The 26,144-nt window shown below is 41.8% G+C and overlaps 1 protein-coding gene across 25 annotated transcripts; it reads left to right on the top strand.

Annotated features, from left to right (window-relative positions):
- The first annotated feature begins 1,289 nt into the window (after positions 1–1,289).
- tmem87b (transmembrane protein 87B) lies at positions 1,290–26,144 on the top strand. Of its 25 annotated transcripts, none has more exons than XR_008078397.1 (21): positions 1,290–1,471; positions 5,676–5,736; positions 9,095–9,186; positions 9,840–9,974; positions 11,325–11,378; positions 11,632–11,809; positions 12,218–12,279; positions 17,311–17,494; positions 18,995–19,094; positions 19,208–19,301; positions 20,030–20,105; positions 20,687–20,791; positions 20,906–20,964; positions 21,227–21,330; positions 21,571–21,644; positions 21,748–21,824; positions 22,660–22,712; positions 22,812–22,842; positions 23,017–23,539; positions 23,624–23,665; positions 23,876–26,144. XR_008078397.1 is itself a non-coding variant. In XM_052477971.1 (19 exons), the coding sequence occupies exons 1-19, from the start codon at positions 1,319–1,321 to the stop codon at positions 23,056–23,058; spliced, it is 1,734 nt and encodes a 577-aa protein (XP_052333931.1). In that variant the 5' UTR covers positions 1,290–1,318; the 3' UTR covers positions 23,059–26,144. The 25 variants fall into 25 exon arrangements, 2 of the variants coding, with proteins under 2 accessions (XP_052333931.1, XP_052333932.1); XR_008078395.1 differs by having other exon boundaries at positions 23,834–26,144; XR_008078392.1 differs by having other exon boundaries at positions 23,792–26,144.

The raw sequence follows: 26,144 nt of genomic DNA, 5'->3' as shown, positions 1-26,144 counted from the left end.
AACTAGGCAAGTCAGTTAGGAACAAATTCTTATTTTCAATGGCGGCCTAGGAACAGTGGGTTAACTGCCTGTTCAGTGTCAGGGGCAGAACGACAGATTTGTACCTTGTCAGCTCGGGGGTTTGAACTTGCAACCTTCCGGTTACTAGTCCAACGCTCTAACCACTAGGCTACCCCTTGCCCCTTGCATACACTTGCATGTTCCACACATATGATGAAGCAGCATCACAGGCAGCCCAGATCTTGATTCCATATTTTTCTGGTTTCTACATCCCACAGGGGTTCTGTAGTACTGCCTGAAGGGGCAGCTGCCCTTAAATGGCATAAGCTGCTTATCAACAGCAACGTTGGGCCCAGGGTTGTACAACAGGGGAAGGTGACCACTTGTCCCACACTGACCTGATTGCACCTAGCTAGTCTCTCTGCACTGACCTGATTGCTCTCTGCTGCAGAGCTGGTCTGGTGTCTCGGTTATCGAAGCGGATAATCCTGGAAATAATGTGGACGTTTTCCAGAGACAGTTTTGCACCGAAGAGTTCTCTGACCGTTTCTACACCCCACAGGGATTCTGTAGATTCCCCATTGGATATGAAAACAGCAGAAAGGATAAGAACCCCAAAGTATGCATGTAAATTAGTTTGGTCCATCTCCTTCCACCTCTCTCCGAAAAGATGCCTTCCCTCCAAATTAGTACAGTCCAGAATAATTTTCTAGATGGTGTCTGGGATGAACATTTCAAAAGAAGACTTTATGTCCTGCACATGAGAAATCCGCCATCCTTATCGGCCCTGGTTGCATCCTTATCACATTGGCAGCCACACCGCATGGCGGCCAATGTAATAAGGACGTAACCAGGGCCAATGCGATGGCGGTGTGCAGGTTCTCACAGTACATTTTATAGTTTCACACACTAGAAAGGTGTAAAGAGAGAGAAAAGCGGAAGACAGGCAGACAGACAGGTGGACCCGAACACCACATATGTAATATAAATGTGTAGGGGGGTAAACTGTGCACTCAATGAAAATGTGTTATTTTACATGTTCTTCACAGAAAATGAGCCAAGGCCAATGAGTTGCAGGTGAAAAACTAATTAATTGTATAATTTTTCTTCTAGTATACATTGAAAATGGGTCCCACAGACCTGAACACCACACAAGGGTTAATAAAGTATATATATATATATATAGTCACTGGCACTGCTTTACGTGGTGTGTTGTTCAATGCATCTGATGCCAAAACGTCAACTCCACATGCGCGTGACGTTACTTCCACTCAGGTGAGTTAAACTAGTCGCCCCAGCTATACCACATGCTGAAAACATGGCTGCTTCTGTACGGGTGAGGACGTGGAACACATCTAGCTCAGTGAAAACCTGGCTCCTTTATTTGGCAGGGATTATTTTACTAGGAGATGTAAATAGCGGGGTGATGGCAGCTCCAGAACCAGGACAGTGGAGAATTACAGTTGTCAATGTGAGTATTAAAATATGCGATTAATTTAAACTAACCGGCTAGCAATCCAACCTACCTAGCTAGCCAGTTAGCATGGGTTTGGATGAAGGGGGCGTTTTTCTGTTCATAAAATTGAACATTATTGATTAATAATGCATTTTCCTGAGCAGATTCAGACTTTATCGATACAAGGCGTTGTAGCAAAATAATGTTTTATCTGCGAGCTAGATAGCATAGGCTCACTAACCCGATATCGTTGAAAGATGTAGCCACAGAGTTTCTAAACTCTCAGAGGCGCAACATTGCGAAACTTCCGGGAACGCTTGCCAAGCAGACCAGGCCCGGGTTTGGAGAAGTCAATGAGTGAAGTGAAACATTGTTCCTTAGTTAATTTTCTCAATCTAAAGACGCATAGATTCGAGACAATGTATTAAGTAGATGAACATGTTATTTCTCCAACCTCGTGATAGTTGTTTTGACAAATGAAAACGTCTATCGAAAGTGTGCATTTTTATTTGACGGCATACACATGCGCAGTTCGGCGCGAGACGAGATTACGTGTTTCTGCGCATGAGTTTAGCTAGACAACGTCTACAAGCTTGAGCTGGGATTCGTAATGGAGAAGCCGTGTTTGCCGATCTTCATATCTAAATTTCTTGGCCAAACACCTCTGTTAGGCAGCTAGCTAGCTAAAGTTACATAACTAAATGTAAACAAACAGACACAGACCACTGTACTCAGGGTTAGATCATTGCCTGCAATTTAGCCCAGATAGAACATACAAATCATTCAGCAAGTAAAATTAGTGAACTAGCTAATGTTCAGATTAGAATGTTGGCTGTGCCAAATCTATTTGGTAGACTAGCTACTGTGTCCAATGAATTGAAGAGATCTACCAGTAAATTGCTTTCAAGTCAGTGAAGGGAAGTGCACAAGAGAGGTAGGCTAATTGGGAGTTTGTTTTCCATGGAGGTGGTCAGGTGTCTGTCCACCACCATATCCTGTTGCAGAGTAATGTGAGAGCTACCCATTGCCTTCCTAGGGACTCCCAATAATGGTTACCAGGGCCTATATGAAGTGTAAGAGTAGGAATGAGTGCTGGTCAAGGATCAAGTCCCCCTTCCAATGTAATCTAATTTATCGTGATCTGAAAAAGCAAAACGGATTCTAAATCATCACTCTGGCTGGATACATACGGCACCAGACACGAGTGTTGTGGTTTATAGAGGGAATAGGGTTTCCTCATATCACTGAATGTCAGTTGAAGTCAGAAGTTTACATACACCTTAGCCAAATACATTTAAACTCAATTTCACAATTCCTGACATTTAATTCAAGTAAAAATTCCCTTTTTGGTCAGTTAGGATTACCACTTTACTTTAAGAATGTGAAATGTCAGAATAATAGTAGATTTATTTCAGCTTTTATTTCTTTCATCACATTCCCAGTGGGTCAGAAGTTTACATGCACTCAATTAGTATTTGGTAGCATTGCCTTTTAAACTGCTTAACCTCTTAGTGTGCTGATCCCGCATTCGACAACATCCGCTAAAATCGGAGTGCACCAAATACAAAATCGTAATATTAAACATTCATGAAAATACAAGAGTCATACATGGTTCTTTAGCTTAGAATCTTGGTAATCGAACTGCGTTATCCGATTTACAATAGGCTTTACAGCGAAAGCATAGCATTCGATTATCTGAGGACAGCGCCTCACATCAGCATATGTTTACAAACCAGCACAGGTGTCACAATCATAAATGGCGATAAAATAAATCACTTACCTTTGACGATCTTCCTGTCTGCAATCCCAAGGATCCCAGCTACACAATGAATGGTTGTTTTGTTCGATAAAGTCCTTCTTTTATATCCCAAAAAGTCTGTTTTAGTAGGCGTCATTGAGTTCAGTAATCCACCCGTTCAACATGCAGACAGAGAAGTCCCAAAAGTTACCGGTAAAGTTCGTCCAAACAAGTCAAATGGTGTTTCTAATTCATCCTCAGGTAGTCTAATAGCTAAATATAGGATAATGGAGAATAGTATGTTCAATAGGGAAGGAAAACAACGAAGAGCGCACCCTCATTCACGCGTGCAAAGAGACTACTTTTGCCTTACCTCTCCCCACGGATAAACAACTATTACTCGTTGGTTTTTCAAAAAACAAGCCTGAAACCATGTATAAAGACTTGAAATCTAGTGGAAGCCAAGGAATTGCAATCTGGGAGGCAGAAGTCATAGTTTGCAATAGCTTCCCATTTGAAGTTGATGGGAGCTTAAAAAAAATATTTTTTCACCTGCCATCTCAGTTCTGTTATACTCAGACATTTATTTGAACTGTTTTAGTAACTTCAGAGTTTTTTTTTTTAGACAATTCTACCAATTATATGCACGTCCTAGCTTCTGGGCCTGAGTAACAGACAGTTTACTTTGGGCACATCAGACAGGTGGAAATTCAGGATACTGCCCCCGACCCTAGATAGTTTAACTTGGGTCAAATGTTTTGGGTAGCCTTCCACAAGCTTCTCACAATAAGTTGGGTGAATTTTGGCCCATTCCTCCTGACAGAGCTGGTGTAACTTTGGTTTGTAGGCCTCTGTGCTCGCACACACTTTTTCAGTTCTGCCCACAAATGTTCTGTGGGATTGAGGTCAGGGCTTTGTGACTTTGTTGTCCTCAAACCATTTTGCCACAACTTTGGAAGTATGCTTGGGGTCATTGTCCATTTGGAAGACCCATTTGTGACTAAGCTTTAACTTCCCGACTGATGTCTTGAGATATTGACTCAATATATCCACATAATTTTCCTCCCTCATGAAGCCATCTATTTTGTGAAGTGCACCAGTCCCTCCTGCAGCAAAGCACCCCCACAACATGATACTGCCACCCCTGTGCTTCACAGTTGGGATGGTGTTCTTCAGCTTGCAAGCCTCCCCATTTTTCCTCCGAACATAACGATGGTCATTATGGCCAAACAGTTTTATTTTTGTTTCATCAGACCAGAGGACATTTCTCCAAAAAGTACAAACTTTGTCCCCATGTGCAGTTGCAAACCGTAGTCTGGCTTTTTTATGACGTTTTTGGGGTAGTGTGGCTTCTTCCTTGCTGAGCGGCCTTTCAGGTTATGTCGATATAGGACTCGTTTCACTGTGGATATAGATACTTTTGTACCGGTTTCCTCCAGCATCTTCACAAGGTCCTTTGCTGTTGTTCTGGGATTGATTTGCACTTTTCGCACCAAAGTACGTTCATCTCTGAGACAGAATGCGTCTCCTTCTTGAGATGTATGATGGCTGCGTTGTCCCATGGTGTTTATACTTGCGTACTATTGTTTGTACAGATGGAAATTTGGAAATTGCTCCCAAGGATGAACCAGACTTGTGGAGGTCTACATTTTTTTTCTGATGTCTTGGCTGAGTTCTTTTGATTTTTCCCATGATGTCAAGCAAAGAGGCACTGAGTTTGAAGGTAGGCCTTGATGTACATCCACAGGTACACCTCCAATTAACTGAAATGATGTCAATTAGCAGAAGCTTCTAAAGCCACAACATCATTTTCTGGAATTTTCCAAGGTGTTTAAAGATGGTCAACTTAGTGTATGTGAACTTCTGACCCACTGGAATTGTGATACAGTGAAATAATCTGTCTGTAAACAATTGTTGGAAAAATTACTTGTGTCTCGTTAGCCGATGTGAAATGGCTAGCTAGTTAGCGGTGATGCGCGCCAGTGGCGTTTCAATCGGTGACGTCGCTTGCTCTGAGACCTTGAAGTAGTGGTTCCCCTTGCTCTGCAAGGGCTGCAGCTTTTGTGGAGCGATGGGTAACGATGCTTCGAGGGTGACTGTTGACGTGTGCAGAGCGTCCCTGGTTCGCGCCCAGGTCGGGGCGAGGGGACGGACGTAAAGTCTATACTGTTACACATGCACAAAGTAGATGTCCTAACCGACTTGCCAAAACTATAGTTTGTTAATTAACAAGAAATGTGTGGAATGGTTGATAAACGAGTTATAATGACTAACCTACGTGTATGTAAACTTCCGACTTCATCTGTATGTATGGGGGATCCCGGGAATCAAACCCACTATCCGGCATTGCAAGCGCGATGCTCTACCAACTGAGATACAGAGGACCTGTTAGGCATTAGGCCTAGACTACATTAGTCAGGACTGACTTACTCAGTTTATCTAACTAATGCCAATGCACACACTGTTTCCTCTTCTTCACAGACCTCAAGACCATTGCTTTTGAGGAAATCTATGTATAAAGACACTGATATCAAATTGAAAGGTAAGATTAGCCAATGTTTGATATCATACTGTATATGGGAAATGCCTCGCATGAGGGTGTCAAACATTAACCTGTTTCCTCGAGCATTTGTGAGAATTCTGCTAAATGTTTTGCTTTCACAAGACCTGAAAATAACCGTTTCAGGGTGTGATTAGCTTGTTTAAAATCTGCAAAAGGTTCCATGCGACTCGCACTGCCCTGTCACAATACCTGGTACTCTGGTTCTAGATCTTCGACCCGCTACCAAAGATTGCCTATTATATTGAAAAGATAGTCAAGTGACCTTTTTAACAATGGAAATGCATGTTCTCAAAGATGGAAGGCAGGCAGGAGGAGGCAAGGTCAGGTGAGACCATTCTAGCCAGTGAAATGGCAGATGCGCATGTGAACAACAGCCCATAGAGATAGATGGAGTACTCTTTATATCTGTGCCATTATAGCGTCTGTGACAGCATGGGCAACGCCATTGAGCCTATCTTCATTTTAAAGTAGTAAATTCTCTTATATATTTGTAAATGTTATTACTTTTTAACTGCATTGTTGGGAAAGGGCTCGTAAGTAAGCATTTCATGGTAATCTACACTTGTATGCAGGGAGTTTGACATTAAAATGTTATTTGATATATCTGTGTCCTCTATATCTAGGAAAACAGGCACAGCTCCAATATAGTTTTATTTTTAAATAAATAGCAAAAATGTGTATCAGTGCCACGTACAGTATCAGTCAAGTTTAGACACACATACTCATTCCAGGGGTTCTTTATTTTTACTATTTTCTACATTGTAGTATAATAGTGAAGACATCAAAACTATGAAATAATACATATGGAATCATGTAGTAACCAAAAAAGTGTTAACCTTTCTGGTGCAGGCATTCCGCTAGCGACCCACCTTGACAACATCCGATGAAATTGCAGAGCGCCAAATTCAAAATACAGAAATGGTCATAATAAATACAAGTGTTATACATCGGCTTAAATATTAACTTCTTGTTAATCCAGCCGCTTTGTCAGATTTCAAAAAGGCTTTACGGCGAAACATACCATGCGATTATCTGAGGACAGTGCCCTGCTTACAAAAGCATACTAACATTTTACAACCAAGTAAAGGAATTACAAAAGTTTGAAATAGCGATAAAATGAATCTCTTAACTTTGAAGATCTTCATATGGTTGCAGTCACAAGAGTCCCAGCTACACAATAAATGTTAGTTTTGTTCGATAAAGTCCCTCTTTATATCCCAAAAACTCTTGTTTTGTTGGCGTGTTTTTTTTCCAGTATTCCACTGGCTCCAAGGTGGTCAAAACATGCTGACGAATACATCCTAATAGTACCGTTAAAGTTCATCGAAACATGTTAAACGATGTTTATAATTAATCCTCAGGTTGTCAATTGTCTAAATCGATAATATTTAAACCGGACAATAGCGTATTCAATAGAAAGGAAAATCAACTAAGGGCACTCACTCGGTCATGCGCAAAACCAGCACTACATGATTCTACAGTCCACTGACAGAAAGGCCTCCTTCATTTTTCAGAAAACAAGTCTGAAACAATGTCTAAAGACTGTTGACATCTAGTGGAAACCATAGGAACTTCAATCTGGGTCCTAACCCATTAGATACTCTATAGGCATTCATTGAAAACTACTCACATCAACAAATCCCAGGTGTGTTTTGGGTCATTGTCCTGTTGAAAAAAAACAAATAATAGTCCCACTAAGTGCAAACCAGGTGCGATGGCGTATCACTGCAGAATGCTGTGGTAGCCATGCTGGTTAAGTGTGCCTTGAATTCTAAATAAAACCGTATCACAGTCACACCACCTACACCATGCTTCACGTTGGGAACCACACATGCAGAGATCATCTGTTCACCTACTCTTCATCTCACGAAGACATGGTGGTTGGAACCAAACATCTCCAATTTGGACTCCAGACCAAAGGACAGAATTCCATCGGTCTAATGTCCGTTGCTTTTGTTTCTTGGCCCAAGCAAGTCTCTTCTTATTGTTGTGGTTTCTTTGCAGCAATTTGACCATGAAGGTCTGATATTCACGTAGTCTTCTCTGAAAAGTTGATGTGTTAGTTACTTGAACTCTGAAGCATTTATTTGGATTGCAGTTAACTCTAATGAACGTATCCTCTGCAGCAGAGGTAACTCTGGGTCTTCCTTTCCTGTGGCAGTCCTCATGAGAGACATTTACATCATAGCGCTTGATTGTTTTTGCGACTGCACTTGAAGAAACGTTAAAAGTTCTTGACATTTTCTGTATTGAATGACCTTCATGTCTTAAAGTAATGATGGACTGTCGTTTCTCTTTGCTTATTTGAGCTGTTCTTGCCATAATACTTTTACCAAATAGCCCTGTCTTCTGTATACCACCCTTGTCACAACACATCTGATTGGCTCAAACGCATTAAGAAGGAAAGAAATTCCACAAATTAATTTAACAAGGCACACCTGTTAATTTCAATTGCATTCCAGATGACTACATCATGAAGCTGGTTGAGAGAATGCCAAGAGTGTGCAAAGCTGTCATCAAGGCAAAGGGTGGCTACTTTGAAGAAAATCAAATATAAAATATGATTCCATATGTTCCTGTTAGTGCAATTAAATTCCTATATGTTTAATACCCAATTAAATTAATACACTCTAAGGATTTGTAAGAAACTTATTTGCATAAAATGGGCGGAGACCAGTCTCAAAATCAAGCACTAGGTTATAAACTGAAAATTACGTCATTAGGTTTCGAACTGTCCTGTCTCTCCTCCACTCCGGTACAATGGCAGTATAGTACTTAAGCCTTCCTACATCATCTCCCACCAATTTAGATAATTTATGACCAAGCCAAGGTCTTCCTGTGTAGATAAGCATTCTAGCCAGTCTGACGATACATTCATTCGTTTCTACCAAGGAACAGACAGTCATTGTTCTAATTCTTGATTATAATTACACACATTATATTCAGTACTAGGATTAAAATAAAATTCATACATCTATACAGTAACATAATAGTATTCTGATTAGTCAGTCCTGATTGAAATGTATACATAATTAGTCATTATTGATAAATCCCTTAACAGTTCCATATACATTTGCTATTTTTGCCAACAATCAGTAGATTGGAAAGTGTTATGGAAACCCATTTAACTTGTATTTTTTATTTCGGTACTTGGGCCGCAAAAGTTATTTTTATGTGCGCCACGTCATCACACACAGCATTTTATCTGCAACAGGCCAATTTGATGGGAAAATGTGCATATTTATGTGGATTTTAGAATATTAACATCTGTTACCAATTGGATGGAAACATAAGTAGTAACACTTTTTTTTTTTTCAATTGTTTTTTGTTTTTAAAGTTGTGTCCTTTGGATGTCCAGAGGAGATGACTTTTACCATTCAATGGTACTTGAAATACTACCCCTGTCACAATGAGTTCAATAATATTGAGGTAAGTAAAGTACATGCACTAGCCTAGTTAGTAAGTTACTAGTACTATGTTAGTCTAAAGCAGGGGTCGGCAACAGGTGGCCCGGGGGCCAGAATTTGTTTTTAGTACAAAAATACATTGTAAAATCACCAGGAATTCAGCTAAAAATGAGTTTAATGTAGGAAATCTATTCCCAATTATTCCCATGAAAAATAAAAAAAAAACGTATAAGTGATAGTGACTCAAAGTAATCAAGGTATGAAATTGTGTTTGAAAAGAAAAATACATTTTTAGACTTAATTGTGGTCAATTTAGTGTACAAATGATTATAGTTATTTTCCGGCCTTCCGCTCCGCCAAACATCTGCCTGTGGCCGAATCTAGTTTCCTACCCCTGGTCTATAAGTTGATATCAGATATGGGTGTGTGGAGCAGAGAGTGAGTGTTTGCCATAGTCATCTTTCATTGTCACTACCTTCATTTGTTTAGGATTCCTATGGTAGTGCCACATTTTGACAGTTGGTGTGAATTACCAGTTGACTGTAATATGCACTTTTGGAGTTACATTTCCTTTGAGCAATGAGATTTAAAAGTATGTCTCCCTACATTCAACTACTAATACATATTGTACTTGTAAAAAATATCTCAACTTTGATATAAATCATTACTTTCAAGGAAATGTATGAGAGGACGCCACTGAGTCGAGGACAGAGTATGGATCCTAACCCTCTAGGACAAGGGGAATGCATTGAGCACAAGCACAAGCCCTTGACCTGCAACAATGACCTGCGATACTTCCCAATGCTAAATGTAAGGGCTTATAGGTTACATACAGTACATGAGTTACCTTCCATTACAGGGCTTTTCACAGTACTGGACTGAACTGAGCAGGCCTGGTTACTCAGCTACCATAGTTGCTTGAACTGTACTGAAAAGGACAGGGTGAAAACAAAATATTCAAGCCACAGTTTTGTTCGGGTCGGCTCAATAGTTTGAAAAGGATACGGTGTATTCAAAAAGTATTCAGCATTATTCTAAAAATGTAATCCTCATCAATCTACACACAATACCCCATAATGACAAAGTGAAAAGCATTAAAAAAATAAATATATTTATATATATATTATTTACTTAAGTATTCAGACCCTTTGCTATGAGACTTGAAATTGAGGTCAGGTGCATCCTTTTTCCATTGATCATCATAGAGATGTTTCTACAAGTTGATTGGAGTCCACCTGTGGTAAATTCAATTGATTGGACATGATTTGGAAAGGCACACAGCTGTCTATATAAGGTCCCACAGTTGACGGTGCATGTCAGAGCAAAAGCCAAGAGCTCCGTAGAGCTCAAAGACAGGATTGTGTCGAGGCACAGATCTGGGGAAGGGTACCAAACATTTTCTGCAGCATTGAAGATCCCCAAGAAGACAGTGGCCTCCATCATTCTTAAATTGAAGCTGTTTTTAACCACCAAGACTCTTCCTAGAGCTGGCCTCCAGGCCAAACTGAGCAATCGGGAGAGAAGGGCCTTGTTCAGGGAAGTGACCAAGAACCCGACGGTCACTCTGAGAGGGCTCCAGAGTTCCTCTGTGGAGATGGGAGAACCTTCCAGAAGGACAACCTTCTCAGCAGCACACTAACAATCAGGCCTTTATGGTAGAGTGGCCAGACGGAAGTCACTCTTCAGTAAAAGGCACATGACAGCCCGCTTGGAGTTTGCCAAAAGGCACCTAAAGGACTCTGACTATGAGAAACGAGTTTCTCTGGTCTGATGAAACCAATATTGAACTGTTTGGCCTGAATGCCAAGCGTCACGTCTGGAGGAAACCTGGCACCATCCATATGGTGACGCATGGTGATGGCAGCATCATGCTCTGGGATTTTTTTCCAGCAGCAGGGCCTGGTAGACTAGTATCGAGAGAAAGATGAACAGAGCGATCCTTGATGAGAGAATTTATACATCTGTTTTTGCTTTGTCATTATGGGGTATTGTGTGTGTGTGTGTAGTAGATTGGTAAGGAGGGGGGGGGGGATATTTAATCAATTGTAGAATAAGGCTGTAATGTCACAAAATGTGGGAAAAGGTCAAGGAGTCTGAATACTTTCCGAATGTACTTGTTGTTTGAGTTACTGACAACTTACTATGACAACTTTGTTTCAGAAAGCCAAGGTGGAACCACGGACAGTTGTCCCGCCCATGGAAGGGGCAGCACCGGTGAGCTGCTATGATGGGGTCATGGTGTTTGCATCACTTTTTTAGCACACACTCATTCAGCTATTGCTTTCGGCTATTGCCAATTCCTAAGGTCATTGTCAATGAGCATAGGAGTTGCCATTGGCCATATACAGCAAGCACTACGAGATCTGGGATCAGGCTGTCACTTTTCAGATTCTCCTACATTTCTGGGATTTCTAAATACATTGCATAATGCAATTTTTAAAACAAATGTTGGTTCAATCCTACTCAGGGTTCGGATGAGAACTACACCAAATGGACAATGGAGGAGTACGACAAAGTCAGCGGTGTGAAGAATTCCAGTGTGTCACTTAAAGATGATGTCATTGCCACCACGTGGAAGGATGGCCCCTATCTGTTTGTGGTGGTGATTAAATCTAACAAACAGGAAGCCAACTGGAATTTAACTGGTGGGTTTGCTACATTAACCACCATACGCCTTAGCTGGGTTGTGTTCATTAGGCACCAAACACAAAAATACAGACTGAAACAACAGGGCGGGACCACTAGAACTAACAGAAGAACATTTACTGAAACTGGGCGTGAGTAGCTAGCTGGACTCATTTTTGTTTTCCGTTGCAATAATGTTATTATCTACCCTAATGAACACGACCCAGTTCTTGAATGTCAAACTTGCCCATGAGGCTTACCAAAATGGAAATGACATTTCTTTAGTCAGCCTAAATACTCATTGAAATTATTTAAAATAATAATACATTGGCTACTGTTTTGATCACATTGCTCAATGTTGTATGTTGTAAACCTGATTTATTTTCTGCATTATGGAAAGCTCATGTATACTCTCTTTATATTTCCAGTAAACGTTGTAATGAAAGGAACTCACGGCTACATCTCCATCACTGAATGGCCTCTCATGATTGTGAGTATACATTTAATTGATTTTATCCTTTGTTGGGAAAGATTCAATTAAACATTGTCACATTAAATAAACAGTCAGATGCATTGCACCATGAGACTTTAGCTCATGCTAATTTCCAGTAATTGTCCCTAGTCAAATATATAATGTAGGCTTAATCATTGTCATAGATTGCAGACACCTGTTTTACTCACTCATCAAATTTTATTAGTCACATGCGCCGAATACAACTGCTGTAGACCATATAGTGAAATGCTTACTTACGGGCCCCTAACCAACAATGCAGTTTAAAAACAAATATGGATAAGAAATAAAAGTAATAAGTAATTAAATAGCAGCAGTAAAATAACAATAGCGAGACTATATACAGGGGGGTACCTGTACAGAGTCCATTTGTGGGGGCACCGGTTAGTTGAGGTAATATGAACATGTAGGTAGAGTTATTAAAGTGAATATGATTATAACAACAGAGAGTAGCAGTGGTATAAAAGGGGGGAAGCAATGCAAATAGTCTGGGTAGCCATTTGATCAGGTGTTCAGGAGTCTTATTGCTTGGGGGTAGAAGCTGTTTAGAAGCCTCTTGGACCTAGAGTTGGCGCTCTGGTACTGCTTGTTGTGCGGTAGCAGAGAGAGCAGAGACAATTTTTAGGGCCTTCCTCTGACACAACCTGGTATAGAGGTCCTGGATGGCAGGAAGCTTGGCCCTGGTGATGTACTGGGCCGTTCGCACTACCCTCTGTCGTGACTTGCGGTCTTAGGCCGAGCAGTTGCAATACCAGGCAGTGATGCAACCAGTCAGATGCCCTCTAGTGCAGCTGTATAACCTTTTGAGGATCTGAGGACCCATACCAAGTCTTTTCAGTCCCCTGAGGGGGGAATAGGTTTTGTTGTGCCCTCTTCATGACTGTCTTGGTGTGCTTGGACCATGTTAGTTTGTTGGTGACGTGGACACCAAGGAACTTGAAGCTCTCAACCTGTTCCACTGCAGCCCTGCGTGCTCTCCTCTCTTTCCTGTAGTCCACAATCATCTCCTTTGTCTTGATCACGTTAAGGGAGAGGTTGTTGTCCTGGCACCACACGGACCATGTCTCTGGCCTCCTCCCTATAGGCTGTCTGTGATCAGGCCTACTACTGTTGTCATCGGCAAACTTAATGATGGTGTTGGAGTTGTGCCTTACCGTGCAGTCATGAGTGAACAGGGAACCTTCCTCTCTAGGCTTCCTAGGTTTTGGCCTTTCTAGGGAGTTTTTCCTAGCCACCGTGCTTCTACACCTGCATTGCTTGCTGTTTGGGGTTTTAGGCTGGGTTTCTGTACAGCACTTTGAGATATCAGCTGATGTACGAAGGGCTATATAAATAAATTTGATTTGATCTGAATACAGGAGGGGACTGAGCACGCACCCCTGAGGGGCCCGTGTTGAGGATCAGCTAGGCGGACGTTACCTACCCTTACCACCTGGGGGGTGGCCTGTCAAGAAGTCCAGGATCCAGTTAAAAAGGGAGGTGTTTAGTCCCAGAGTCCTTAGCTGATTGATAAGCCTTGAGGGCACTATGGTGTTGCATTCTGAGCTGTAGTCAATGAATAGCATTCTCACATAGGTGCTAATTTTGTCCATGTGTGAAAGGGCAGTGTGGAGTGCAATAGTGGGTCTAGGGTTTCTGGGATGATGGTGTTGTGAGCCATGACCAGCCTTTCAAAGCACTTCATGGCTATAGATGTGAGTGCTATGGGTCGGTAGTCATTTAGGCAAGTTACCTTAGTGTTCTTGGGCACAGACACTATAGTGGTCTGCTTAAAAAATGTTGGTATTACGGACTCGGACAGGGAGAGGTTGAAAATGTCAGTGAAGACACTTGCCAGTTTGTCAGCGCATGCTTGCAGTACATGTCCTGGTAAACGATCTGGCCCTGGGACCTTGTGAATGTTGACCTGTTTAAAGGTCTTACTCAAATCGGCTGCGGAGAGTGTGACCACACAGTCTTCCGGAACAGCTGGTGCTCTCATGCATGTTTCAGTGTTATTTGCCTCAAAGCGAGAATATATGTAGTTTAGCTCGTCTGATAGACTTGTGTCACTGGGCAGCTCTCGTCTGTGCTTCCCTTTATAGTCTGTAATGGTTAACAACCCCTGCCACGTCTGACGAGCATCAGAGCTGGTGTAGTACGATTCGATCTTAGTCCTGTATTGATGCTTTACATGTTTGATGGTTCTTCGAAGGGCATAGCAGAATTTCTTATAAGCTTCCGGGATTGAGACCCGCTCCTTGAAAGCAGCAGCTCTAGACATTAGCTCAGTGTGGATGTTGCCTGTAATACATGGCTTCTGGTTCAGGTATGTACAGTCATGGCCAAAAGTTTTGAGAATGACACACATGAATTTTCACAAAGTCTGAATTTCTATTAATTGCGAAGTCCCTCTTTGCCATGCAAATTAACTGAATCCCCCTTCAAAAAACATTTCTACTGTATTTCAGCCCTGCCGCAAAAGGACCAGCTGACATCATGTCAGTGATTTTCTCATTAACACAGGTGTAAGTGTTGACGAGGACAAGGCTGGAGATCACTCTGTCATGCTGATTGAGTTCGAATAACAGACTGGAAGCTTCAAAAGGAGGGTGGTGCTTAGAATCATTGTTCTTCCTCTGTCAACCATGGTTACCGGCAAGGAAACATGTCGTCATCATTGCTTTGCACAAAAAGGGCTTCACAGGCAAGGATATTGCTGCCAGTAAGATTGCACCTAAATCAACCATTTATCGGATCATCAAGAACTTCAAGGAGAGCGGTTCAATTGTTGTGAAGAAGGCTTCCTGGTGTCCAAGAAAGTTCAGCAAGTCCCAGAACCATCTCCTAAAGTTGATTCAGCTGCGGGATCGGGGCACCACCAGTACAGAGCTTGCTCAGGAATGGCCGCAGGCAGGTGTGAGTGCAGCTGACTTTTGGAGGATGGCCTGGTGTCAAGAAGGGCAGCAAAGAAGCCACTTCTCTGTAGGAAAAACATCAGGGACAGACTGATATTCTGCAAAAGGTACAGGGATTGGACTGCTGAGGACTGGGGTAAAGTCATTTTCTCTGATAAATCCCCTTTCCGATTGTTTGGGGCATCTGGAAAAAAGCTTGTCCAAAGAAGACAAGGTGAGCGCTACCATCAGTCCTGTGTCACGCCAACAGTAAAGCATCCTGAGACCATTCATGTGTGGGGTTGCTTCTCAACCAAGGGAGTGGACTCACTCACAATTTTGCCTAAGAACACAGCCATGAATAAAGAATGGTACCAACACATCCTCCGAGAGCAACTTCTCCCAGCCATCCAGGAACAGTTTGGTGGCGAACAATGCCTTTTCCAGCATGATGGAGCACCTTGCCATATGGCAAAAGTGATAACTAAGTGGCTCGGGGGAACAAAACATTGATATTTTGGGTCCATGGCCAGGAAACTCCCCAGACCTTAATCCCATTGAGAACTTGTGGTCAATCCTCAAGAGGTGGGTGGACAAACAAAAACCCACCAATTCTGACAAACTCCAAGCATTGATTATGCAAGAATGGACTGGCCTCAGTCAGGATGTGGCCCAGAAGTTAATTGACAGCATGCCAGGGCAGATTGCAGAGGTCTTGAAAAAGATGGGTCAACACTGCAAATATTGACTCTTTGCATCAACTTCATGTAATTGTCAATAAACGCCTTTGACACTTGAAATTCTTGTTACTATGGAATACTGAAGTATAATTACATCTGACAAAAATATCTGAAGACACTGAAGCAGCAAATTTTGGAAATGTATATTTGTGTCATTCTCAACTTTTGCCACGACTGTACGTACGGTCACTGTGGGGATGACGTCATCGATGCACTTATTGATGAAGCCAATGACTGATGTGGTGTACTCCTCATTGCCATTGGAGGAATCTCGGGACATGTTCCACTCTGTGCTAGCAAAACAGTCCTGTAGTTTAGCATCTGCTTCATCTGACCACTTTCTTTATTGATCTAGTCACTGGTGCTTCCTGCTTTAATTTTTGCTTGTAGGCAGGAATCAGGAGGATAAAATGATGGTCAGATTTGCCAAATGGAGGGCAAGGGAGAGCTTTGTATGTGTCTCTGTGTCAAGTAAAGGTGATCCAGAGTCTTCTTTTTCTCCTCTCTCTCTGGTTCTACATTTGACATGCTGATAGAAATTTGGTGAAATGGATTTAAGTTTCCCTGCATTAAAGACCCTGGCTACTGGGTAAGCGTTTTGTTTGCTTATGGCGGAATACAGCTCATTAAATGGCGTCTTCGTGCCAGCCTCTTACTGTCTTGGTATGTAAAGCGCTACAAAAAATATAACTCTCTCTGTAAATGGTGTGGTCTACAGTTTATCATGAGATTACCTCAGACTAGCAGTAGCTTGAGACTTCCTTAGATATCGTGCACCAGCTGTTATTTACAAAAATACATGTTCTGTCCTGCCAGTGCAGTGTATAACTAGCCAGCTGTATGTTGATAGTGTCGTCGTTCAGCCACGACTTCGTGAAGCATAAGATATTACAGTTTTGAATGTCCCGTTGGTAGTTTATTCTTCCGCGTAGGTCATCTATTTTATTGTCCAAAGATTGCATGTTTCACTTGCAGGGTTTTGTGTTGTATATGTAAAATAATACTGTACATGCCATTTATCCAAAGCGTCTTAGTCATAAGTGCATATATTTCAACATACGGGTGGCCCTGGGAATCGAGCACACAACCGTGGCGATGCAAGTGCCATGCTCTACCAACCAAGCCATATAGGACCTTGTTTTTTGTTCAGATGACTAAAGACCCTTTCAGGCCTGATGAAACTGGATGCTGTGCAGTCATAGGTTTGACAGTGATCAAACAAACCAGTTTGTCAAACTTTATGTACTTTTGGAGGTGCGTTCTAACTCTCCAAATGCCTAGGTTTTGGCTTAGTGGGCTAATGCGCTCTTCAGGCATGCAGGAGAGCCAGGTTAAAACCCTGTATCATTGTAGTTGAGTTCATATGTTTTAACACCCATCTCTTTCCCTCTCAGTTCTACATGGTGATGTGTATAGTGTACATCCTGTACTCGTTACTCTGGTTCATGTGGGCTGCCTGTTACTGGAAGGACTTACTGCGGATCCAGTTCTGGATAGCTGGAGTCATCTTTCTGGGCATGGTGGAGAAGGCTGTGTTCTGTGCTGAGTACGAGAACACCAACGGTGTCGGGGCAGCTTGTGAGTCTACACTACGACTAATACTACTACTAAACTACACTGCCCTCTCTTTCTAAGTGGTTTAAAGAGTAGTAAGATCCTCTGTATAGGAGCATGGTGAAGGCTTTGTATGAGAACAATGGTGTCAGGGGCAGCTTGTGAGTCTACACTACGACTACTACTACTAAACTACACTGCCCTCTCTTTCTAAGTGGTTTAAAGAGTAGTAAGATCCTCTGTATAGGAGCATGGTGAAGGCTTTGTATGAGAACAACGGTGTCAGGGGCAGCTTGTGAGTCTACACTACGACTAATACTACTACTAAACTACACAGAGCTCTCTTTCTAAGTGGTTTAAAGAGTAGTAAGATCCTCTGTATAGGAGCATGGTGAAGGCTTTGTATGAGAACAATGGTGTCAGGGGCAGCTTGTGAGTCTACACTATGACTAATACTACTACTAAACTACACTGCCCTCTCTTTCTAAGTGGTTTAAAGAGTAGTAAGATCCTCTGTATAGGAGCATGGTGAAGGCTTTGTATGAGAACAACGGTGTCAGGGGCAGCTTATGAGTTTACAGTACACTACACCCAGCTCTCACATTGATCCGGTCCCATTTCCCTCCCTACCCTTTCCTCTTGGCACTAACCTGTCAATTGTTTTGCAAATCTGTATGGACTGAATAGGCGGGTATGGTCTTGTTAGCAGTTGATATTCCTCTTCAATAACACAGACCCCAATGCAAATCAGGGGGAAGAAAATAGGTTTATTCTTATTCAAAGAGGACGAATCATGCGGGGAGGGAGATGGTAGATGTTCATGCTCCCCTGTCCTCAGTGATTCTCTCCACAGGACAAAGGGACAAGATGTACTTTATAACCCAGCCCTAGCCTGTGGTTCACAGACAAATTCCTCCCATGTCTCTGACCCATTGATCAATAATTCCCTATTACATAAAAAACACAATTTCCATTGATCGTTAGTACTCTATTTACTTTTAGTCCTCTTGACCTCTTGTACACTGCGTTGTGTATTTATCTTCGACATATTCTTAGTCTGCATTTAATTATTTTATTTTTTAAAAACTTTTATTTAACTAGGCAAGTCAGTTAAGAACAAATTCTTAATTTCAATGACGGCCTAGAAACAGTGGGTTAACTGCCTGTTCAGGGGCAGAACGACAGATTTGTACCTTGTCAGCTCGGGTTTGAACTTGCAACCTTCCGGTTACTAGTCCAACGCTCTAGGCTACCTTGCCGCCCCGGCAGGTATAAGCAGTGTATAAGCAGTGTATAAGCAGTGTATAAGCAGAATAGCTTACACTGCTTATAGCTTACACTGCTTATAAGCAGAATAGGCAGGTATAAGCAGTGTAGTGATGATGGTGCTTCCATCATATTGCTTCTACCTTACAGATTTGCTTATAGCCAAGGGGGAGGTTTAGGGAGTGTTATTATTCCGAGCAATACATCGTTTTTCTGCCTTGTGTAAGAGACCATGCATTCCAATGTTCTTGTTTTCAGATCCAGGCCTGTTGATCTTTGCTGAGCTCATCTCTGCCCTGAAGAGAACCCTGGCACGGCTGCTGGTCATTATTGTTAGTCTGGGATATGGTATAGTCAAGTAAGTTGAGAAAATAAAGGTCATCACTCACTCCCTGTCACTCCCAATCCGTTGATAGGTTAGCCTGCTATCTGTATTTAGTACATTTTCCTTCATTTTGGGTTTCCTATCAGGCCTCGACTGGGTACTGTGATGCACAGAGTGGTGGGACTAGGCGTCCTGTATTTTGCCTTTGCTGCTATCGAAGGTGTGCTTAGGATCACTGGGGTAAGGAGTTTTCTTAATTTTGCTCCATTGAGCTTGCATTCAAAATGTGACATTTCAGTTGTAGATGAGCTGCTGTTTTTCCCTTGTGAGTTATCGGAATTACTTTCAATAAATGTATATTCACTAAAGGGTCGTGACAATGGCCTTTCCCTCATCACAATCGTTGTTCTAGTTGTGATGGACTCCTGTATCATCTGGTTCATATCCTTAATCCAATTATCATCTGGAGTTTATAATAATTACTCCATAATGCACATCTATTGGTCTATAATAACAAAATAGGCCAACTTGTCTTGTTAGCCTTGTCTGACACTTGTCTGTCAGTACAGAATTTTACACATTTTGCTATTGCTTACTAAGTTTTCATAAGTCTCACTAATAGACTAGGTGCTGGGGTTATGTGTCTTGTACAATTTAAACTGGAGTTTGGGTTGTATACCTTAATTTATATACTAAATTATGTTTCAGTGGGTGATTGTCTTTGGTTGCTGCTCTGGTGAAAGGCTCTGTTCTCTATCTACCCCACTCACTCATCACTTTTTCGTCCTCTTTTTCTTCTGTCTCTCTTGACGTTAATCTTGCGCTCTGACTCTCTCTCATATGTCTCTCTTACTCTTTAACTTTCATCTACACTTTCCCCACCTGCTCTCATCTCCTATGTATTTATCTTGCTCTCAACTTGTATTCTCTTCTCTTACGCTCTCCCCCTTTCTCCTGTCCTCCCTCAGGCAAAAGACTCTGACCTGGCTCTGTTGGCCAACATTCCTCTGGCTCTGCTTGACTCCTCTCTCTGCTGGTGGATATCCTTTGGTGTGCCTATAGCCCTGCTTGGGCTCCTCTGTCCCCTGGGGGTCCCCTGGTCCCTACCCGGGGCTTTTCTGATCTTCAGTCTGGGGGCCTACTCTGACCCTCCCTGGGCTGGATGGTCAGAGTAGAGTGCTTCTATCAAAGGGTTCAGTCCAAATCCAAAGGGTCTCTGCATGTTAATCCTCTAGCGACATGCTAACCCTCTGCCTCTCACAGCTAGCTTCTCCTGGCGTATATAAATAGAGAGCATGAGAGATTAGATTATTTGCTATCTTACTAGCCAACTCACAGCTAGCTCACCTGGAAGTCTACAAGTAAAGGTCAAGTAGTCCGGCCTTTCCCAGGGCCCCTTTACCTGGGGCCTCATTTGTTCTTCGGGTCAATCACATTCCAACACCTTAACCCACTAGCTACCACTCAGAGGGCACATAATCTGACCTTGCATGCTGTTTTCCCTGCTGACTTTGCTAGGTTCTTCCCTGATTCCTTCTTATATTTGTGAAGTCTGTCAGTTACTCTACATACTGTCAGTGTCTGTCTAGCCCAGAGGTTGTTTCCTTGACTGCCTCCTAACATATTTGTGAGCCTGGCTCAAACTATAAAGACACTGAAGCTGAGGAGAAACCCAGTCAAACTGTCTCTCTACAGACACTTCACGAACACACTCATCTTTGCCATCATAGGTGAGTGAAGTTGTTTAAATTGATGTAGAGTCTTTTCCCAGCACCGGATACCGGTCATACATTCATTCAATCAAAGTAGTCTAGTGATGATCACTCATTCTTTTCCTTCTTTAGCTTCAATCATTTTCATGGTGTGGACGACAAAAAAATTCCGTCTAGCAGATTGTCAGTCGGTAAGAATACATCTGTTTTTAAATGTCTTGTGTTTCAAACGTTTAAATAGAAAATATACAAATGTGTGTTTATACAGTTCTTCTGGATCAATGTTTTAGCTTGCTCTGTTAAGATTTTTTTATTTTACTAACACCTTCAATATGTGGCTGTTTAACCTCCTTTCGTTGAATGCAGTGATTTTAAAATAACGTCTGCTAAATAACAAAAATGTAAATATACTGAATCGTCATGAATTCCGTTTGCATCGTCCTGTGTGGCCAGGACTGGATGGAGCTGTGGGTAGATGATGCCTTCTGGAGGTTCCTCTTCTCCATCATACTGCTGGTTATCATGTTCTTATGGAGACCATCTGCTAACAACCAGAGGTGATGATTGATTTGGCTGTTACATAACAGACATTTGCATTGATCTAGGTGTTGTCATCCTAGCTACCTTGTTAAGTGTGCTGTAGATTTATGTTGACATATCAAACCACCACCAACAGTCAGTCAGCTAGAAAGTGCCTCGCCTTTCGACTCTTCAAAGCTTCACAGAGGAAACAAACTTAAACGGTCTTTCTCTAAATGGAGCTTTATAACTTGATTATGTTCCTTTGTTCTCAACAGGTATGCATTCACTCCTCTGATGGACGACTCTGATGATGAGGAGATCGAGGACTTCCTGGTGTCAGCTAATTTGGGTACAGTACAGTTCACTTAGTGAAATAGTAGGGTTTTCATTTCTCGCTGTGTCATTGTTTAAACATTGACCATTGATCACCAAAAATTTTTCTCTCTACACAGCTGACGGCATAAAGTTGAGAGCAACCAACTCCAGGATTGAGACAAACGGTTCTGCCATGCCTTCAGGACCCAACCCGGTTAGTATCAAACGTTCAACTTCAATTGCCCTGGAGGTAATAAATTAAGAAAGGCAAAGTCTGTTTACAAGTATCGAATCAATATGAACGCAAAGTACTCCACATATAAATACAGTTTACAAACAAGTCAATCTTTTTCTCTTTAAAAAAAAACAATTCTCCCCAATTTTCGCGGTATCCAATTGGTAGTTAGTCTTGTCTCATTGCTGCGACTCCCTTACGGACTTGGGAGAGGCGAAGGTCGAGAGCCGTGCCTCCTCCAAAACCCAACCAAGCCACACTGTTACTTGACACTGCCCACTTAACCTGGAAGCCAGCTGCACCAATGTGTCGGAGAAAACATCGTACACCTTGCGACCGTGTCAGCATGCACTGCGCCCGGCCTGCCACAGGAGTCGCTAGTGTGCGATGGGATAAGGACAACCCTGCCAGCCAAACCCTCCCATATCCCACACAACGCTGGGCCAATTATGCACCGCCACAATTGGCCCAGCGGGTCTCCCAGTCGTGGCCGTCTGCGACAGAGCCTAGACTCGAACCCAGAATCTCTAGTTTCACAGTGCCTGAGACCACTGTGCCACTCGGGAGGCCCAGCCAATCTTTTCTGTCAGCACAGTCAATGGTCCACTTTCAGTTAACTGCACATGATGACATGACACTTTTGCTTACTCAAATGTTTACTCTTACATGGCAATTCAAATCCCCTACTGGCAGACATTAATGGAACATCTATGTCGTCTAGTAAATGACATGACTGAGTTTAAACAACAGGGGGCAGCGTGGAGTAATTCTCTTTTTTTTTCTTTTCTGTCATTTTGTTTACCAATCTGTCCAGGATGAAGACATGAAATGGGTGGAAGAGAACATTCCTACCTCTTTATCAGACGTGTAAGCATGACTTAACCAAAAATAATACATGTGTTTTAAAGTGATCAACATTAGGCAGTTGTATAAAAGCACGTTTTGTCTTTTCCTCTGTCATTATAGAGCGTTGCCTATCCTTCTCGACTCGGATGAGGTATGTGTGTCCTTAACACAACGGGTCTCAACTTTGGCTCATTTCTGTCAATGGCAACACATGGTTTGCTTTACTGTGCATTTCCTTTAATGTTATTCAATTCTCAGATTGCAGTATTATATGTACAGACTGTTAGAGAAATATATAATATATTCTCTGTATTTTTTTTACCAGGAAATAATGACCACAAAATATGAAATGTCCAAGATTGAGTAACATGGAAAGTCTTCCTCCCACCCATGGTGGATGCAGAGCATCTCTACCTCGGGTTCCTAATGCATGGCATGGAATAGACAGATCATCTGGAGCACGACACCTCTCCAATCCTAGTCCTAGGGCTGTTTAGGCTGAGAGTCAGACCTCTGATCCTCTGTACAACACTACTAACGCAACACCTCTGACTTGGCGATCAGCAGGGTCCTATTCATTGGGCATCAAATGGATTAAAACGGGGAGGTACTACTTCAACTTGTCCAATAAGAAATACTTGTTTTAGTTTTCCTTTCCAGAGTGTTTGTTACGGTGTACTCTAATGTATTCAACCGATGTTATATGTGGGCAACAGAAAATCTCACCTGCAATACTCCTATTCTGTGTGTCCCAAATGGCACCCTGTTCTCTATATAGGGCATTGCTTTTGGCCATGGCCCATAAGGTTTTATATGGAGTATGGTGCCTTTTGACCATGGCCCAAAAGGTTTTACAGGGAGTATGGTGCCTTTTGACCATGGCCCAAAAGGTTTTATAGGGAGTATGGTGCCTTTTGACCATGGCCCATAAGGTTTTATATGGAGTATGGTGCCTTTTGACCATGGCCCAAAAGGTTTTATATGGAGTATGGTGCCTTTTGACCATGGCCCAAAAGGTTTTATAGGGAGTATGGTGCCTTTTGACCATGGCCCAAAAGGTTTTATAGGGAGTATGGTGCCTTTTGACCATGGCCCAAAAGGTTTTATAGGGAGTATGGTGCCTTTTGACCATGGCCCAAAAGGTTTTATAGGGAGTATGGTGCCTTTTGACCATGGCCAAAAAGGTTTTATAGGGAGTATGGTGCCTTTTGACCATGGCCCAAAAGGTTTTATAGGGAGTATGGTACCTTTTGGGATGTAACTTATGAGACTTCTGTTCCAAAAAAAACAGCTTCACTCTGTTAAATGCTGTATGTATTTATTAACATTTTTTTTTTCTCAATGAACTTGACTTTTATAGGAGAAAGGAACAAGCTGGTATATTATTTCAACACCAATTGGACACGCTGCATAATAACATTACCAATATTATTTTGATAGTTGATAACATTCAGAGGTGTATAGTAAACATTATTTATTATATATTTCACTAAGTGAAGCTTTATTGTTTCCTAACCAAAGTATAATGTGATGTGGGAGAGTTTGTGCATTTTTGTCTAGGCTGGGACACAGAATTCATACGTGCAGTGTGTTACGCAGTACTAAACAGAAGTGTTCTTGATCATGTCTGTGTACAATTGCAGGACTGGTCTGTTCAGGAGGATGTAACATTACAGAATGTTTAGATAGAAACACAAGGAATAGAGCTGACATGATTCCCTAATCTATCTACTATCAATGTTCAGAAAGTTTACATCACTGAATGGACCCCTGAGGTTGGTAGAGGCAGTACGGTAATTGAGGCTTACGTCATTGAGGAGTTGTGTGTTTGAATGTGAGTGGAGGGAATCTTTAGCCTGGTTCCAGATCAGCAATAACAGCGTTACAATGACCATAGGAGTTGGCAAGACGGCACAAACACATCTGGGATCAGGCTAGGAAGTCCTCTGTTTCCGCTAGTCAAATAAAGAGCAATATTATATATGACCTTGTAAGGTTTACTTACACTCCTCTAGTACCCTCCCTTTAACTGTTTTACATTGCTTGTGCACCAAATGGTACCCTATTCCCTATAGCAGGGGTGCCAAGCTCATTCCATGTAAGGCTGAGTGTCTGAAGGTTTTAGTTTTTTTCCTTTCAATTAAGACCTAGACAATCAAGTACAAAGGAGGAGTGAACCCACAGATGCTCAGTCTTCCATAGAATGAGATTGTAAAGAATGCCCTATATAGTGCACTACTTTTGACCAGATCCCTGTGCGCCCTGGTATAAAGTAGTGTGCACTATATAGGGGATAGGGTGCTATTTGGGACAAAAATGGTTATTTATGTTTAAGTGTACTTACAACTTGCTATATTTAGTTTAGTTTACTCTAGGTACATTTATGGGGATGTTGTTATTGTGTGATAAGTTTTAATGTTATTTCTGATTTGTTGTCATCTGTCTAGCTTTTTCTAAAACTCTTTTTAAAGGACAAACTATTGGAAATGACTCTTGTCTCGTTGATTGATTAATGCGTTTTGTTTTGCCGTTGAAACGGGGATGTGTCTCTCAATCTTATGTTCTGTAATGGTATAACACTTTCAAAGTACAGATTCTTTGTGCACCATTTCTGTAACGGCAATCGGTACTGGTGCCAGTTAGATTGTGCCTGAAGTCTTCAGCTGTATGAGACTGGGGGGTGTTGTGTGGACATTCCCGTTTCCAAATAGGATGATGTTGTATTGGTCCATGTTATGCTCTGCAGCCTTCACCTAGGTTAGGGAGTTATGATTTCACTCACAACCTCAACTATTTCCTAGGACCTGTCCAGGAACATTCCCTACCCACTAGATTGTCTTACATCTGTCCAATCCTTGCATAGGTAGGGTGTAGTTGTCAGTTTGGGGAATCAGGCCCTAGTATATGTAGTGCTTTCCCTAACTAAATTCATATTAAGATTCTTACTCAGACCCTGACATTCTTCTCTTTATGATCATTGTTTCCCTCTTATGTAGCCTACAACTGTATGTCTGTCTCAGAGTTGGTTATTTTCACTTAAGACTGGTTTTGTCTGACTGTTAGTGCTGTTATATTATTTACTGCCTGATACCTTTTTTGGAAGGGTTAACATCTTCAAAGCTATGCTAGAACTTTTAAACACAGGGCCTGTGTTCATAAAGCGTCGCAGTACGAGTGCTGATCTAGGATCAGTTTGACCTTCTAGATCGTAATGGACACCTGATTCCGATTGGCACGCCTACTTTGAAATGCTTAGTAATGTAGATATGGCTCCAGATCAATGTGGCTTGTTTGTCCTTTTTATTTCTGTTGACAGAGCAGAGAGAGAGAGAGAACAGCACCATGTTATTAGTATGCCAAACTGTAAATCTGTATGATGTTTGTTAAATCTTTGTTTTCTGATCTATTTCAATACGATGGTTAATTTAATTGTAAATAAAAATGTTTTACAAA

This window comes from Oncorhynchus keta, chromosome 24 (genome assembly GCF_023373465.1).
Source record: "Oncorhynchus keta strain PuntledgeMale-10-30-2019 chromosome 24, Oket_V2, whole genome shotgun sequence".
Lineage (NCBI taxonomy): Eukaryota > Metazoa > Chordata > Actinopteri > Salmoniformes > Salmonidae > Oncorhynchus > Oncorhynchus keta.
Note: the sequence above shows the minus strand (reverse complement) of the source record. Positions and strands in the feature narration are given on the sequence as shown.

Excerpts from the sequence above, each read along its gene's own strand:
- tmem87b (XM_052477971.1), top strand. The coding sequence starts at position 1,319 with ATGGCTGCTTCTGTACGGGTGAGGACGTGGAACACATCTAGCTCAGTG. Across the intron at positions 12,280-17,310 it reads CTGAATGGCCTCTCATGATT|TTCTACATGGTGATGTGTAT; the intron begins GTGAGTATACAT and ends TTTCCCTCTCAG. Across the intron at positions 22,843-23,016 it reads TCCTTCTCGACTCGGATGAG|GAAATAATGACCACAAAATA; the intron begins GTATGTGTGTCC and ends TTTTTTTACCAG.